The 17,597-nt window shown below is 40.1% G+C and overlaps 1 protein-coding gene across 1 annotated transcript in view; it reads right to left on the bottom strand.

The window, feature by feature from the left end:
- Positions 1-17,597, bottom strand: part of GFPT1 (glutamine--fructose-6-phosphate transaminase 1) — a 57,204-nt gene that overhangs the window by 12,152 nt on the left and 27,455 nt on the right. Inside the window, exons 9-14 of the mRNA XM_040623390.1 lie at positions 17,089-17,194; positions 14,601-14,764; positions 13,587-13,682; positions 8,929-9,026; positions 4,826-4,946; positions 4,017-4,174 (exon numbers count right to left, since the gene is read on the bottom strand). Coding sequence (XP_040479324.1) covers positions 4,017-4,174; positions 4,826-4,946; positions 8,929-9,026; positions 13,587-13,682; positions 14,601-14,764; positions 17,089-17,194 — 743 coding nt within the window. The remainder of the gene's footprint in view (positions 1-4,016; positions 4,175-4,825; positions 4,947-8,928; positions 9,027-13,586; positions 13,683-14,600; positions 14,765-17,088; positions 17,195-17,597) is intronic.

Here is a 17,597-nt window from a genome sequence, read left to right as displayed (position 1 = left end):
AGTCACTGCCAGTTTATAGGGAAAATATTTTGTATATATTTTATATAAAACCCTTCATACGAATTCTTACTCATTCTAAGAAGTCTCTCACTTGCTATGCTTAAGCTCTACAGGAGTCCGTCGTATCAATTGCAAATAAGGAGAATCTTATTTCATTCATCTCTATTATTAGTCTCCTTCTGCTTTATTGGGTTTCCTTTTCCTTTTTTTTTTTAAGATTTATTTACGGGAGAGAGAGACTGCGCACACGCACAAGGGGGTTGGGGGCAGAGAGAGAGAGGGAGAGAATCTCAAGCAGACTCCCTGCTGAGCAAAGAGCCCAAAGAGGGGCTCCATCTCAGGACCCTGAGATCACGACCTGAGCTGAGATCAAGAGTCAGGCACTCAACTGACTGAGTCACCCAGGCGGCCCTGTACTAAAGTCTTTTTAACAGTAGTTCTGATACCTTTTTCATTCACCAGCCATTTAAAGAAACTAAATTTTACATTTCAGGCGTATGAGTGTTTTATTTATATTTTTATTATTAAATCACTAGGACTATTGTGGTGTGGCCAGCTACAATATTATGTGTAATTTTAATAAGAAATTTATTCTGGGTTTTCTTGTAGATTACACGCTGAATTTCTATTACTCATCTCTGAATAAGGAATCACCTCATTAGGGACTATTTTCCTGTCATAATGTGGATAATGAGCCTCCTGTATAATAAAATCACAATCTGCAAATGCTCCTGACCTTCCCAATAGTTAAATGAGACTCCCAGCGGCCAGCTGCTCATACATTCCTCCACAGCTCCTGCCCCTGTGCTACGATGTGGTCTACCAGCAGGCTGGGATATTTTCCCCATAGCACGGCATAGATTTGCAGTCTCTTGCCTTCAGGCTAACGAGCACATCTATATTCTAAATTCCAGTCCCTTCCAGTCTACCTTTTCCTACTGATGCTTACTTTTCAATAAACCAATCACAAAACATATGATCAGGACAGGGGAAGAGGACCCAATATCTGGGACCCCTGGCATACCTAAACTGTTTCCAACTCAAACCAATCAGATGAATTCCAGTTCCTCCAGCCCATGACTAAAAATGTTATTCTACAGAGTAAAGTTTCCTTATTTGGACTAAAGACATCTCAACACTGGTTTTTAAGTATAAATATTAAAAGAACAGCTTTAACACACACATTTTGTCACTGTGTTTCCATTACAGCTTAATTTCCAATTTCATGTTTTTCATTTCACCTGTATATACCAGAAATCCAATTATGAGAAAAGTAAGTTACACCTCACACTTAGAATTTACTGAGGTTTGAAAGAATTCACCAGGAAAATGTTGACTCTGAACTTCTAAACTCGATTTTACTTTATATTCAGCCAAAAAGTTATATCAGTTTATTTTTAAAAATCAACAAAAGTCAGTACTGTGGTTAAATTTTAAACACCTGCAATAACATAAAAAACTGCTAAATCTGCACACTTACACCCATCGATTCCTACAGAAATATCAAACTGTCTATGGTCTGATATTATGAGAAACTTAGTAATCTCTCTCTCTAACCCTGACAGTTTTTCAGGTGAAGTTGGGGATTTATAATCAAGATTACAGAATTCTTGGTCTAGGTCCATCACAGCCAGGGATCAGGGCCAATGATGGACTTCTTTGATCACCTATTAACATACAAACTTATATTTGCCACTCAGAAACTCTCTATGACCAAACACTACAAAACTTTCATAAACTCCAAGCCCAGAATGTCTAAGGCAGTTGAAGAAAACAATTAGAGTCCAAGAAAAATTAAGACTAAACTGCCATACTTAACTAAAATTTTTAAGGCACCTATTTTTTAAAAGAAATTATGTACGATGTACTATGAAATATGTACTATGAAAAGATGTTTTTCTTCTTATACAAGATGTAACCATTGGAGGAAACTGGGTAAGAAATATATGGACTTCTCTGTACTATCGTTGCAACTTCCTATAAATCTACAGTTCTTTCAAAATAAAAAGATTTTTTTAAAAGGGCCTGCTTTTTTAAAAAAGAGAACGACTGCTAGAAATAACAACATGAAAAAAATCTCAAAAACATCAACGGTGAAGCCCTTGCTTCACCATGTGTTAAACAGAAGGAGCCAGATACAGAAGACATGTATTATACACTCCCATTTATAAGAAATTTCTGGAAGATGACATATATAGCAAGAGAAAGCAAATGTAGCTGCCACAGGCTGAGGCTGAGAGGTAGGAGTGGGGGTTGACTGTAAAAGGGCAAAAAGGAACTTTTTTCAAGTGCGTTAATCTTCTAAAACAGGACTGTGGTGACAGTTACACAGCCAAATTTACTAAAACTATACACCAAAAATTGGTGAATGTTGCAGTGGTGAAATTCATACCTCAATAGAGCTGAAAAAAATGTTAATGGTAGAATCTAGGTGATGGACATATGGGTGTTAATATGAAATTCCTTTAACTTCACTGTGTGCTTGAAAGATGATCCTAATAAAATGTTGAGAAGGGGTGCCTGGGTGGCTCAGCTGGTCAAGCGTTTGCCTTCGGCTCAGGTCGTGATCTCAGGGTCCTGGGATCGAGTCCCACTTTGGGCTCTCTGCTCAGTGCGGAGTCTGCTTCTCCCTCTCCCTCCGCCCCCACCCCCGCTTGTGCTCTCTAATAAATAAAAAAATTTAAAAATAAATAAAATGTTGAGAAAATTGAAGCTTTTGTGAACAGAATTAGAAGTCAAAAAATTTATACTTTCCCTGGCACTCCCAGTTCAAGAAAGATTTTTACAAAGGTAAATCAAGAGCACCCATTCAGTGGTATGGCCCCATATCCCACACATGCCACAGTGAAGCCCTTGTTTCACCATGTGTTGTGAATAAAGGGGCTTTGGAATCCCGATCCGTGATCAAAGCTGTCTGTCTGGATACTGTTCCAAAAATCCATAAGCTGCTGCTGAGGGCAGCTGGTTATTTATTCAGGCACAGAATGGAAACCCAAGCACAAACATCTTACATGTTTTAATTACCACATGGAGAAAATTCAGGTTTCAGCTTTCTGTAAATTATAGTGTTAGCAACATCAAAGTAACCAAGAAACAAAAAAACCTCAGAGATTTTACATAAGAATCACAAATTCCCCCCCCCAAAAAAAAACAAAAAACAAAAAAAACCTGAGGTTCTTTAAAAGGAAAAAAATTCAAATGCGGTTCTGTGCATGTTAACATCATCCTCCACACACCCTTCATTAGAATCAAATCCACCAATATCTAAACGTCTTATTAGACAATCAGCAGAAAATATGCTTAATCCGAAAAACAGAAATGCTGAAATCATGAAGAGTAATACAATTGTGGAGAGAGAACATCTTTTGTATTTTCAGATTCCTATTTTTATTACTAATACTACATTTATGTATATTCCAATTTCAAGGAGCAAAGTGTCTCAATTGGCCTTAAAAAAAGAAAAGGTGCTTTAAGTCTCCACAGATATAGTATCCAAAGAGAAACAGATATTGTCGTATAATAGTCATTTTCATTTTTTTAAATTGGGGAATTTTATACCAAAAGTGTACACCCCCTTACAGACTTTCACAGGTAATATGCATATTTTGGCATATTTATTAGAAGCTATGAGCATATAAGTTAAAATGTCAAAGATTATTGGAATTAAGCTGGATGTTTCTAATCTGTTATTTCTCTAATTCCCTACCATACTCAATAAAAGAAGAGGACGTCAGGCTTACCATGCACCCGCCGCACCGGCAGCAGGAATGTAAGTGATGAATGGAAACAGCCAGCATGTACGTTACATACATTTGTCCCTTTCCACCTCTCAACATGGAAGTGGGACGGAACAGTAAGTGTTTTATCTGTTACTGACCGTTCAACCTTACAATAATTACAATGATTAGTAAACTATAGGAGTTCCATCAGTGCTAACGAATGAACTCTGCGGTATGGATTAGTGTGTTCCACCAGCACTATGAGTAGATAATCAAGAGAACTCGTCAGGAACTTACCTTCGTGCTGGCCACACCAATCTCGGGCCCGGCATTAATGTGGACGCCACAGTCTGTCTCCCTCGATATGGAACTGCCCACGGTGTTCGTGATCCCCACAGTGAGAGCTCCTCTCTCCTTACAGTACCGAAGACCCATCAGAGTGTCTGCTGTCTCACCTATGTAAGAAGGAAGACAAGAGGAACACACAGAGCGGTCAGCAGACACTGTTTCTTAGATGCAAAAACAAAACACTGACTACACTTTGAATAGTATTATTTGTTTTAAGCAAAATTTAAAACATGCACAAGGGGCGCCTGGGTGGCTCAACTGGTTGAGCATCCAACTCCTGCTTTCGGCTCAAGGCGTGATCTCAGGGTTCTGAGATCAAGCCCCACGTCAGGCTCCATGCTCAGCAGGGCGTCTGTTTGAGATTCTCTCTCTCTCTCTCTCTCTCTCTCTTCCCCCTCTGCCCACCCACCCGGGTTGCACATGCACTCTCTAAAATAAATAAGTCTAAAAAAAAAAAAAAAAGAAAAACCGACAACAAAAACATGCACTTTAAAATAATAAATTTGTAAACTTTCAATAGTAAGTTCCTACTTCTTAGGATCTCCTTTCCTTCTGTCTTTGAAAATTCAGCTCCTTGAGTGTAAAATGTGTTACTTTTACTAATTCATAGAGAATTATGTAAGATCAATATAAATCTGTATTTGTCAGGTCATCTGCAATATTCGTTTATCTTTAAATATCAGTTTTTTTGCCAAGACATGCTATAACTATTAGAATGAATGACTTTCCTTTCCTTCAAGTCTTTAAAATTAGCATACCTGACTGACTAATGAAAAAGCAAACATCATCTCGAAAAACTGGCGTGTTTCTATCCAGGAAATCACTGGCAAGCTCCACCATAACAGGCAGCTCGGTCAGCTCTTCAAGAACTTGACGTGTCTGCAAAGAAAAGATGATTCGGTCATATCAACTAACTTCAAACACTTTCTCACTGGACTTCCTTCCTTGGAGTCAACGTACACTTTTCATTTTTTTCTGATTATGAAAATGATACACATGCATTGTTAGAAAATACAAACAATACTGATTAAACCATAAAAAATAATCAAAATCCCACCAGCCAGGATATAAGCGCTGTTAACATTTTAGTACAAGTCTCTTTAGTTATCAATGAATGTATTCTTAAAAGCAAATACACCCACACAAATAAAATGTTTTGAGAAGAAAAGGCACTGTTCTGAGTTAGCTTGTGTATTATTTCTAACTTCCCAATTCCTAATCTTGAAACGACAATTCATATAATACCAGTCACTGAGAGAGTTCAAAGGAGATAACCACAGACACCTAAACACCCCATGAAAAATTAAACACTTCAAAAATACTATGTATTCATAAAGTAGTAACGTTTCCCAAAGAAAGTCAATACACTTTAGGACTCTTGTTTAAGAAAGCTCACTATTTCCAAATTTTGTAGTATGGAGAGTGAAGTAGGGGGTAGTACGCTTCTATTCAAACAGCACGCTAGCATTTCTTTTACTAATTTCCATTCTAATTCAATTCCTTTTGCTCTAAACATCAGAAAATTTAAAACAATAGAAAAAATAAACTTTTAGGCAGGAACAATTTTAGGCCCTACAGATGCATACATTTAGTTGTTGTGAAGACCACCTGCTTCTTTAGGCAAAGGGCCCCACCCATCTCTTGCCCCATCACTGCACTCCTCCTTCACAGGAGTGAAGAACTGTACAGGTGTCCTTTACTTCATATCCCTTTAATTTTCTTGTCCACAAAAGTAAAGTAATTGGTTTTATTCTCTAACTCCGGTTTGGCAATTTTTAACAATGTTATAACATCACTTACAGAAAGTCTTCAAAGACAAAATCTTATTTTTAACAAATCTTTTCCATTGCAGTATTTTACTTACTAATAATACATAAATAAGTTACTGACCCTAAAATACTGGACGTTTTCCCTCAAACAAACAAAAATCAAACTTTATTCCCTCATTTACAATATAAACATTACACTGGAATTCTATTCTTCGAAATAAAAAAAGAAAGATACAAATCTAGCAACTTACCAGATATTTTTAAATATACCCTGCAAAAGAAATCTCAAGGTTTATCTGTGCTAATAAATATCTTTTTCTTTCAGTGGAAGCAACTCTTTATAAATACACAGCATGACATATCTGCATTGTAAGAGACTAATATACTGTCATAAGTTCTACTGTATGTCACTGTAAAAACCCAGAGACAATTAACATTTTGAAAGGCAAACTATACTTAGAATGATTTTAGCTGATTGTTCTTGTTCAGGATACATATTATATATTAAAAAAGAATGTATGCATATGTATCATTCACTTTGGACTCCACCAGAAGAAACACACACGCACGCACAAAAACTAGATAGAATTAACGACACTGTTTTGTATGATAAACCCCAAAAGGACTTGTAATGTTTGTTAAGTATAGTAGTCTCAGCATCTACCAAAAAACAAAACAAACCTTATATTTTCTCAAATTTCATAATTAGAGAATTCTAACATAGCATATACTTTCTGCCCTAAAATTCAGGTTTAGCATTAGATGAAACATTTAATTAAATTTTTTATTTCTGAATAGAGGGCTCACTCAGTAACAACAGATCCAAGCCACCAGGGAACTGGCCAATCCCTTCATTTACATTCATGTCTTTAATTCATTCTTTTTTTCCCCATGTTTGAAACAAGCACTTTCTTAGAACTCTCCCCTTCAATACTGCCTAGACTTTCCTTTTTAGACCACGCGATCTGAGGAGTGGGTGTGTGAGAGAACTGAGATGCAAGGGCTGGACAACCATCCAGTTTCCCTCACTAGTTCCATGACTGGCTCCCACAAATACAGATCATAGATATTTTCGCCCCTAAATCACTATGTCATAAACTTTGGAATCAATTCTAGAAGTAGAAACTGAATGTGTAAGGGTCTTCTGTACTTAATGGGGAGTCGACACCAACTCCATTTGGTGTCTTCATAAGAAACTACATCTGGATCTGATCTATTGGACTAAAAGACCATCATACTCCTATGCTTCTGCACTGACAACCAACACACATCTTTGATACAGAATTTCAGCTTCCCAAAAATTAACTCAAAATGGATTAAAGACTTAAATGAAAGGCCTGAAACCAGGGACTTCCTACAAAAAAACATAGGAACAAAGTTGTTGACATGGGTCTTGATAATGATTTCTTAGATATGACACCTAAAGCACAAGCAACAAAATAAAAAATAAAAAAGTGGAATTACATCAAACCACAGCAAAAGAAACCTGAATCAACAAAGTGAAAAGTCACACTACAGAACAGGAAAAAATATCTGCAAACCATGTATCTGGTAAGGAACTAATATCCAAAACATAAAGAACTCATACAACTGGGAAAAAAAAAAAAAAAACCAAATTGCCCAATTTAAAAATGGGCAAAAGACGCGAATATACATTTCCCTAAAGCCAACAGGTACATGAAAAGATGCTCAACATCACTAGTCATTAGGGAAATGCAAATTAAAACCACATGCGCTATCTCCTCATGTCTGTTAGCATAGCCATCACCAAAAAGACAAGAGATAACAAACGCTGGTGTAGATGTGGAGAAAAGGGAACCCTGTGCACCGCTGGTGGGAATGTAAATTGGTGCAGCCACCATGAAAGACACTACGGAGGATCCTCAAAAGATTAAAAATAGACCTACCATATGATCCAGCAATTCCATTTCTGGGAATACAGCCAAAGGTAAAGAACACCTAACTTGAAAACATACCTGCACCCTCATGTTCAGAGCAACATTATTCACAACAGCCAAGACACAAACAACCTAAGTGTCCATCAATTGCTGAATGGATAAAGAAGTTGTGGTGTGTACACACACACACACACACACACACACACAGAGGACTATTACTCAGCTATGAAAAATGAGGAGATCCCACCATTTGTGACAACATGGATGGGTTTTGAGGGCGTTATACTAAGTGAAATAAGTATCACAGACAAAAACAAATACTGTATGATTCACTTATATGTGGAATCTAAAAAACAAGACAAAACAAAAAGAAACTCACAGAAAAAGGGATCAGACTTGTGGTTACCAGAGGTGGGGGTGGGGGAGAGGGGATTAGAGGAAGGTGGTCAAAGGTACAAACTTCAGTTAGAAGATAAACAAGCACAGGGGATGTAACGTACAACACGACGACTACAGCAAACACTGCTGTCGGATATACAGGGGAGTTGTTAAGACGGTAAATCCTAAGAATTCTCATCACCGAGAAAAATTTCTTTCTTTTATTCTTTCCTTTTATTGTACCTCTATGAAAAGATGGATTTTAACAGAACCTATTGTGGCCATCATTTCACAATATATCTAGGCTGAAGCATCATGCTATAGGTCTTAAAGTTATACAATGACGTATGTCAATTATTTCTCAATAGAAGTAGAAAAAATTTAAATAAAATTTGTTTTAATTTAGCTTCCAAAAAAATAAAGAACAAAGTCTGACAAGAAGCAGACTTCCTTCGTTGGCAGAAATGTGCCTACCAAGTAAAATCCTGTTGAGGTTCGCACATGTTACCAGCCATCTGTCTGAACCAAGAAAATAATGACAAGCAAAACCTAATGACTGCTCCTACAGAAAAACCTTCCCACTCTTTGCCTTCCACGAAGTCTACCTGTATATCTAAGGGTCTTTCTAAAGCAAATCTTCCACTGATAAATAATTCCAAGTAGCTATTAACATTTCCGCCCCCAACCTTCCTGATTTTTGTCTTAACAACATGAAAAGGTGACATCGTGTTTTAAAAAGCGTAAGCGTACATGGTGTGTCACAGACACCTTCTGATGCCCAACATCAAACAGTGAAAATCTTAAGAAGCCACTTACTGCTACACCAGCATGGTAACTTGTCCCACAGGCAATGAGGATCAAACGCCGGCACCTCTGGATCTCCTTAATGTGATCCTTCAAACCGCCCAAATTCACTGAAAGGGAAGTTTGTGAATATAATTTACGAAAGAATATCATTTACGAAAGAACCACAGGAAACAGCTACTTTTCGTGAGTGTCCACTGCCCATCTGGGAAACAACACTACCATTTTAAAGAATTACATAACGGTTTCGAAAACTAAATTAAATAGGTCACAACCTTAACTGTCCGCCCCAAACCTGTAACTAACCTGACGCACCCCCCGGCAGGCCCACACCCCTACGGTTTTTATCTCACTCTACCTTGTCCGGTCATTTTTCCATTCCTCTCTTTAGATGACAATTCATCGCAAAGGCAAAACCACAGGGGCACAGACAAGAGGTGGGGAAGGGACTGACCACAAAGGGGCACAAGGAGGTGTGCAGGGCTTTGGAACTGTGCTTCATCGTGACTGCCGTGAAGGTCAGGGTTATGATCACCTGGCGGAGGTTTGTCAAAACTTAGAGAATTTTACACCAGCAATGGTGAATTTTATTATATCTGATCATATATCTTTAAGCTATCTGGGAAAAAACTGAGTTACGTTCACTTCCCACAGGAACAGTGCTCCCCCCACTCTCAGAACATTACTCTGAACACAACAGAACCCCCCTCTCCTGTCAGTCTTTCCCATCTCAGTAAATGCCACCCCCAGGCACCTGACGGCAGTGCCCCTCGACTGCTCCTGTCCCTCTCTACAGCCACCCTGAGCAGGTCCTGTAGGCGCACCTTCCAAAGGGGACTCTAACGCCATCATGTAGTCCAAAATCTCTGACCCAGACCACAGCAACACTCTCCTGACTACTCTCTCTTCTATCTCCACCTCTTAGAGCCTGTCCTCCACACACAGAATAAAACCATCTCTTAGAATAATTCCTTAAAAACATTAAATGATCACAAAACCTTCCAATGAGTCTGTCCTCTTTCTGTCTCTACGGCTATTTATGGGTTCTTCTAAGGGCATCTTGTGCAGAAATACTTCAACACAAGGCTAGTTTTCTACCTGTGAGAAATTTTCATTCAACATCCATTTAGTTCTTCAACTAATATTTCCTGGGCAGCCACCAAGTGAATATCCTATCTGAGGCACCACGCGGCTGGTCTGAGACAGACATGCATGCCCGGGGCGGCATCATCCTGCATCTGACACACCCGCGGTCTGTCTACTCTGTCCCTGCTCTTTCTTTCCCCACACTTTTTCTACCATAACTGGTTATAATATAAAACCAAGGCATGTGTTTTGCTTTTTATTTTTCTGAGTAACGTTATGTTCTCCCTTTTAAATTTCAATACTAAGAGGGTGTATTATATCTATTTTTAAAAAATCAGCAAAGTAAAAAATAAAACAACCACAAAAAGCTTCAGCAGCTTCCCAAATGACTTGGAATAAAATCTGAACTCCTTATTATGTCTTCAAGTGCCCACATGCCCTGCCGGCTGCTTAACTCTGACCTTACCTCCTAGTACTGTCCCTCCCACCCAAGCGCTGCAGCCAGACTAGCCTTCTTGCTGTTCTGCACTTGACCAAGCGCACCCCTGCCTGCAGTATTCTTCCACAGACCTCGGCAGGCATTGGAGAGGTCTGGGAAGAAAGCAAATAGTGTTAAAAGGGTGGGTTAAAGTCATGCAACGGCAAATCAGTTTGGAGATCACTCAGTATAAAAGCAGACAGACTATTGGAGAAACGTGTATTTTGGGTGATGACCAAGAATGACAGGAAGTAAGATGGGGAAATTAGCTAGCTCGGTGACAGCTATTTCCCTAAAAACTAGCAAATTCCCTACTGGCTGAGGGAGGTTTGAGGTAGTTCCGGATGGAGTCATCCAAGGTCTGAATGGATGATGCTTTCGAGAAAAGCCTAATTCTGATAAGGTAGGCCACAGCTACTAGAAGCAACAAGAGGGCGCCCTGGTGGCTCAGTTGGTTAAGCGACTGCCTTTGGCTTAGGTCATGATCCTGGGATCGAGCCCCTTCTGGGGCTCTCTGCTCAATGGGGAGTCTGCTTCTCCCTCTCCCTCTGCCCCTCCCCCCCTTTCTAATAAATAAAATCTTAAAAAAAAAAAAAAAAAAGCAGCAGCAAGAGTGGCCAGAGGACAGGAGCAGAAAGGAAGCATGTTTAGGAACACGGCTGAATACGGGAGGCTAGCCTGGCTCCATAAGGACCAGCAATGTGACCTCTGGCAAGACGCTCAAACTGACAGAGCCTCAATTTCCTTATCCTAACAATAAAAAAAGATAACAGCTATCGTCTTTGTATTACAGAACTTTTATAAGGAAGGTAACACTGATAAAAGTGCTTTTTAAAATCCCGAACTTCTGAAAGTTTATCTCACTGCCTTTCCTTGTGAAATAAATCTTTTTCCTGATCTTTCTTCCACAAATACCATAGATGGCCCCTACTGCGGCTCTCCCAGTTCTTGCAGCTCAACCACCTTTAACAACCCCCTTTCCCCACACCTGCAGGTGCAGCTCCTGCTTCTCTCCTCCCCTTCCCCATCGCTTCAGCCCAGACAGGACAACATCCTAAGTGGCAACTGCATCTCGGCCTCCCGCCCATCCAGTGCACGCTGCTCAGACTGGTACCCAGTTCACTCCAGTGAAGCTCTGATCGTCCTAACTCCTAAGCCTCCTCATACCTCTGCAATTTCTGCACAAGGAGGTCTCCCCACACCCCCAACGTCAGAGCATTCAAGGACCCCTTTGGCAGCTCCTCCCATCTTCTTTCCCAGACTTACTGCTCCTCACTCCTCTTCAGGTAGTAGGTGTGGCAAACTGGACTACACAGTATTCTGCCAATAGCTGGCTGATGGCTTTCCACTATCTCCCCTTAGCTAACGCTGTTCTCTCCAACTGCAGTGCTCCTGTGTCATCTTCACCTTCCAAATCCTCGAAACTCATGCCTGCCTACTTCATGAAGCCTTCCCTGGCCCCAGAGCCCCTGCCCGCTGACACATTTATTCTTCACTCCAAATTCAACAGTGAACTTTAAACATCTCAACATTAAACTGTATTTCTAATGTCACTGATCATATTTTACCTTTCCTTAAATAACTATATATTCACCCCCCTTCTAGGTTTATGAGAACCTCAAAAAGGAGACCGTATCAGAAATAACTTCCCTATAGTCCCTACTATGTTCAGCATGGTGTTCCGAACACAGATGTTCAATTTATAATTCAGCTTCAACAAATCTCTCCTGTTGAGAAAGTCTGATGCCGCTCAGAAAAGAAAAAGATAGAGAGACAGCATTTACTCAGAGAAATCATTCTCTACCCATTAAAAGAACATGACATAAAAAGACACTTAATACTGCACATACGACACACAGATTCAGGAAGAGATTTTCACACCAGCAATTATTTCTCAAAAACGAATTAATGCCAAGAAGCTCAGCCCAAAGCTTGTTTGTGAAACTGTTTACTAAATTGGTCACAATGAGCGAGGAGTGCTCCCAAAATGGGATTTCACAATAAACAGTTTATAGACACCTTATGACCCCAGAACGTCAATCTCAAACTCATCTCTGCAAGGTGGACAAGCTCCTGTGACACAGGGTCCAGGCAGAATTTCCAGAAAGAAGACCAGGCTGCACTCTCAGCTCATCTTAAATAAGCAGGAGGGTACAGGTTATCCCAGAAGGCATTAAGCAAACAGGTGGAGAGCCTCTGGGGAAGCTGACACCTCCACTCATTTAGAAACTGAGAGAGAAAATCCAGGCTGAGCAGATACATGTAAGCTTCCCAAGGAGAGGACCAGGTCTCACTGCTCTTGGAATTGACAGTGCCCAGAACAGTCCCTGCTACATAGCAAGTGCCTAATAACGGTTTTCTGAAGCGAAAACAAGTTAAATGTTTTTAATCATACACTGGGGGACATCCCCCCCTTCCCAGGAAAATTATGCTAACACTCCTTTAACTGACAATTTTCAAATGTGACTTTCTAGCCAGTTTTCACATTTTTTATAACTACCTTAAGATATGTCACGTACCATAAATTCACCCTTTTAAAATGTACAATCAGTGGTTTTTGGTACATTCAGAGTTGTGCAACCGTCACCACTATCTAATTTTAGAACACTTCATCACCGTCCCAAGCCCCCTAGCATCACTCTCCACCCCCATCCCCTCAGCCTCTGGCAACCATTAGTTATTATCTCCCCTTTTTTATTGCAGTCAACTATATGGAGCATAAGTTTAACATTTTAACAATTTTTAAGTGTACAGTTCCGTGGCATTAAGCACATTCACACTGCTGTGCAACCATCCCTACCAACTATCCCCAGAACTTTTTCTTCTTCCCAAACTAAAACCCTGCACTCATTAAATGACTCCCTCTTCATCCCCTCTCCCTGCCCCTGGCAACCACTAATCTACCTTCTGTCTCTATATACCTAAAGATTCTAGGTGCTCCTCACATCAGTGGAGTAATAAACGGAAGGGCTTGTAACCGATGACCGGGTGCCACTGGCAACTGGCAGCCACAGTTTTCTGTAAGGCTGTAAAGGACAACGAACTTTCAGGCTGCCAATGCCAACCCCCGCAGGAGGCTCCGAAACAATAATTCGTATTTAATTACCAGTATAGTCATCGAAGTTGACTCTTCCTCTCATCGTGTTCACAACGGACTCTGGCTGCTCAAAAATTTCCTTCTGCATAAATGAACTGAAGTTGCCTAAAGTAACATAAATTGTATCATTAAGAAATCCGTACCATTAAGAATCCTATCCCCTGTAACACAATCTTAGTAAACGAAACAAGAGCTCAGGCAATATAGTACAATATTCACATAGGACATTTTACCCCATGTGAAGAAAAATAAGGAGGAAAACTCACTTTATTAACTTCACACCTAAATTATGCAGTTAGAACAAAACAGAGGAAGGGGACACACTTAGGTTTAAGAGTCAGATCTAGGTTCAAATTATGGTTCTACCCTTTAACACCTAAATGGCTCTGGGGAAATTCCTTCATCTGTAAAATAAGAACAGCAACTATTTCACAGCATTGTAGCGTGGATTAATATAGGAGAGACCGGACATAGAGCAGTTATGCAATGAATGTTAGCTTTTAGCCCACCTCGACCCCATGAGAAAGGAGAATAAAAATCATGACCACAATAATCTTAACAGTTAACAACAGCAAATGTGATGTAGGCCTCACTAAGTGTGTCAGACACTGTTCTGAAAGCTCTACCTAAATTAGCTCTCTTCATCCTCAAAGCAACCTTAATGAGGTAGGTCCTATTATCCCCATTTTATATATAAGAAAACTGAAGCACAGAGAGAATAAGAGAGGAATAAGAAACAGAACACAAACTACGCCAATAAGGTATCTTAAAAATATCAAGTACTATTTAAACAATCTCTTTTTTAAAGTTAGAAACAACAAACCAAGAATTAGTTTGAAGAACAACTACGTTAAGACCAGCAGATAACTCTTCCAAAGAATCATCCCTTTTCTTGGGGTTATCCCCTCACTAATCGTGTGGGAGATTTCAGTCAGCGCTGTCATCAGATTCCTACGCTACCACAGGAAGCAGCCCGTCTCCTTTCCACTAAGAACACCGGCCATAACAGGACAAAAACGTCACCCTTCATGATCTGCTGGAGCTCCATCTGGAGGGTCTGCACAGCTCGTCCAGGGTGATCTCCTGCAGTTCGTTTGATTCGATGGATAGAAAGACGGCCGTCCACCACCGCTGCAACATCATCATCTTCAAGAAAGATGACGCGATTGGTATGTTCTATGACGGCACTAGAAAATGTTCAAAGAGGCATTACAGCCAATAATCAAGGATGATTAGTACGAATAAAACTATCATTAGGACACATGGACCAAGTTTAAATATAAACTTGGGGCACCTGGGTGGCTCAGTCAGTTCAGCATCTGACTCTTGATTTTGGCTCAGGTCATGATCTCGGGGTCATGGGATCGAGCTCCTGCTCTCAGCGGGGATTCTGCTTGAGATTCTCTCTCCCCCTCTCCACCTGCCCCTCCTCTCTCTCTAATAAATAAATAAATCTTTAAAAAATAAAATAAAAAATACAAACCTATCATCCTGCAGTATCTCTGATAATTACCTGGTTACCAAAGCCATTCTCTACAGGGCAGTGGGCGGTTACTGTGGACAATGAACAAAAGGATCTCTGTGCAGCACCGTAAACCAAATTAGATTAGATCAAATCAGAAAGCATGGCTATTTCCTCCTCATTCTATCACCAAATCCTTCAATTTTAACTCCTACATACTTCTCGGAGCCTCTCTCTATGTCCACCACCACAAACCAGTTCAAGCTACCATCAGCTCCTGGCTGAACTACTGCAGCAACCTGCTAACTTATCCAACCACATTCCCTCCCTCCATCCGTTCTCCATTTCTGCCAAAAGGAGTATCAAAAGGTACCTCATACCAAGATTTCTCTCTCACCCAACAAACCACTTGATGGCTTTCCTTTGGCTTTTCAGAAAACAACAAAACACCTTACCATGACCCCACCTCCTTCTCCAGCATCACTCCCACCAAACTTCCTCTCTCTAGTCCAGCTACGCTCATACCCATCCCGAGCTCTCACAGACTGATCAATCTGCAGAAAATGCATGTTCTTCCCTCTACCTCTTCCCTTAACTAACTCCTAACATCTTCTCTCTCAAGTGACATTGCTTAAAGAAATTAACCCACCGGAGGGTAAGTCACCCTGTCACAAGCATTCTGTAGCTCTTGCACAGCTGGGATTCTACACCTGTATGATTAAAATGTGTCTTCTCTATTACGAAAAAGTTCCTTAAGGACAAATGTGTATGTGTGTGTACGCACACACACACACACACATCCACACACACATCCACACGAAGTGTATTTTTTTAAAGATTTTATTTTTATGGAGTAATCTCCACCCCCATCATGGAGTTCGAACGCACAACCCCGAGATCAAGAGTCACAGGATCCACCGACTGAGCCAGCCAGGTACTCCTCGGCAAGTATATTTCCTTTTTTTTTTTTTCTTAAAGATTTTATTTATTCATTTGACAGAGAGAGAGACAGCCAGCGAGAGAGGGAACACAAGCAGGGGGAGTGGGAGAGGAAGAAGCAGGCTCATAGCGGAGGAGCCCGATGTGGGGCTCGATCCCATAACGCCGGGATCACGCCCTGAGCCGAAGGCAGATGCTCAATGACTGAGCCACCCAGGCGCCCCAGTATATTTCCATTTTTACTCACCATTATCTCCTAAGCTTAGCACATGGCTTTGCTCAGAGTGTTCAATATGAACGTATGAGTGAATGACCAAAGGATGATAAGCTTCTGCAATTTCCAGTTTATTAAAGCTTCATTTCTGTAACAAACCTACTTAATGACAACAATGACGTATCCTAGCACTGACTACACTTCTGCAAAGATTAGGAAACAGTGAAGTTTCTTCTCCCACTGAGACGATGTATTCCCGGCAGTCCTAAACTACAACACTTTCTCATCTTCAGATCTCCTCACTTTTAGGCACAACAAATGACTCAAATACTTGCTGGCAACTTGAGTGATTCCACTTTATCCTCACCGCTGTTAGTATTCCATTTATAAATGCATCTAAGCATCCCACGGTGTTTCTCGCTCTAAATGTCTTAGTCTAGTACTATTTCTTTAGTAAAAGTGATTATGGCACAAATGACTTCCGAATTAAAAAAGGCAAGTATCCTTATTGGACTAAAACTACAATGGTTTAGCAAGCATACTGTAATTGGTGCGACACTAAGTCATTCTGTTCTCCAATCTAAAATCTCTCCTCCCTATAAAACCTGGGTAAGGCTCCAGAAAGAAAGGGAAAAATAATACAAGAGGTCTGAGTAAATATGCAGGAACAAGTCTCAAGGACTGTTCTCTTTTCTTGGTAAAGTGACCTACATGCTTTGAATTGAGAGAAGTATTCTTAGGACCCCATCTCCTTAGAACCCCATCTCCAAAAAGGACACCTCCATTCTCCCTGACAAAATTCTCCCACACAGGATGACTAGATATGTACAAAATGACTTGGTTTCAGTAACACGAGAAGTTTTATTAAAATACTCTAACCAACGAAGGAAGCTCACCTCGCATCAGAAGCAAAGTAATACTCCACCGCTTTTTCTTCCACAGGGAAAAGGCAAGTTGTACTGTCCACACGAGACAGATTGCAGCTTCCTTTCTTGTCCTTCCCTAGAGCACAGAGTTCACACAAATCAGCAACCATGTAGGAAACCATGGCCGATGTATAAATAGACAAAATGTTCTACAAAATCAACAAAAAACCATAGCAACACAAAATAATCTCAGCAACTTTAAGATGCTAGGTAGATCACCTTATTTCCATGCAATAAGCCAACGAGAACAAGAGACACAAGGTGTAGAGTGAAACAGCAACTATCAAAGAGAGCGTGGCAGATACGAGTGCTACGTTACAACTCTTAAAACAGAATATTTCTTTTCCAGGTAAAAGGCAAATAATTCACTAATATCACTAACTTTTTTTTAATCAAAAGTATGTATCACCTAACTTTAACTTCATACAAAACTTGATAGAGTACATAAGTTTATGTAACTAAACTTATAAAAATTACAA

The sequence above is a fragment of the Ursus maritimus genome, unplaced genomic scaffold (assembly GCF_017311325.1).
Source record: "Ursus maritimus isolate PB19 unplaced genomic scaffold, ASM1731132v1 scaffold_6, whole genome shotgun sequence".
Taxonomy (NCBI): Eukaryota; Metazoa; Chordata; class Mammalia; order Carnivora; family Ursidae; genus Ursus; species Ursus maritimus.
The sequence above is the reverse complement of the archived record's forward strand: the minus strand, read 5'-3'. Positions and strand labels throughout refer to the sequence as shown.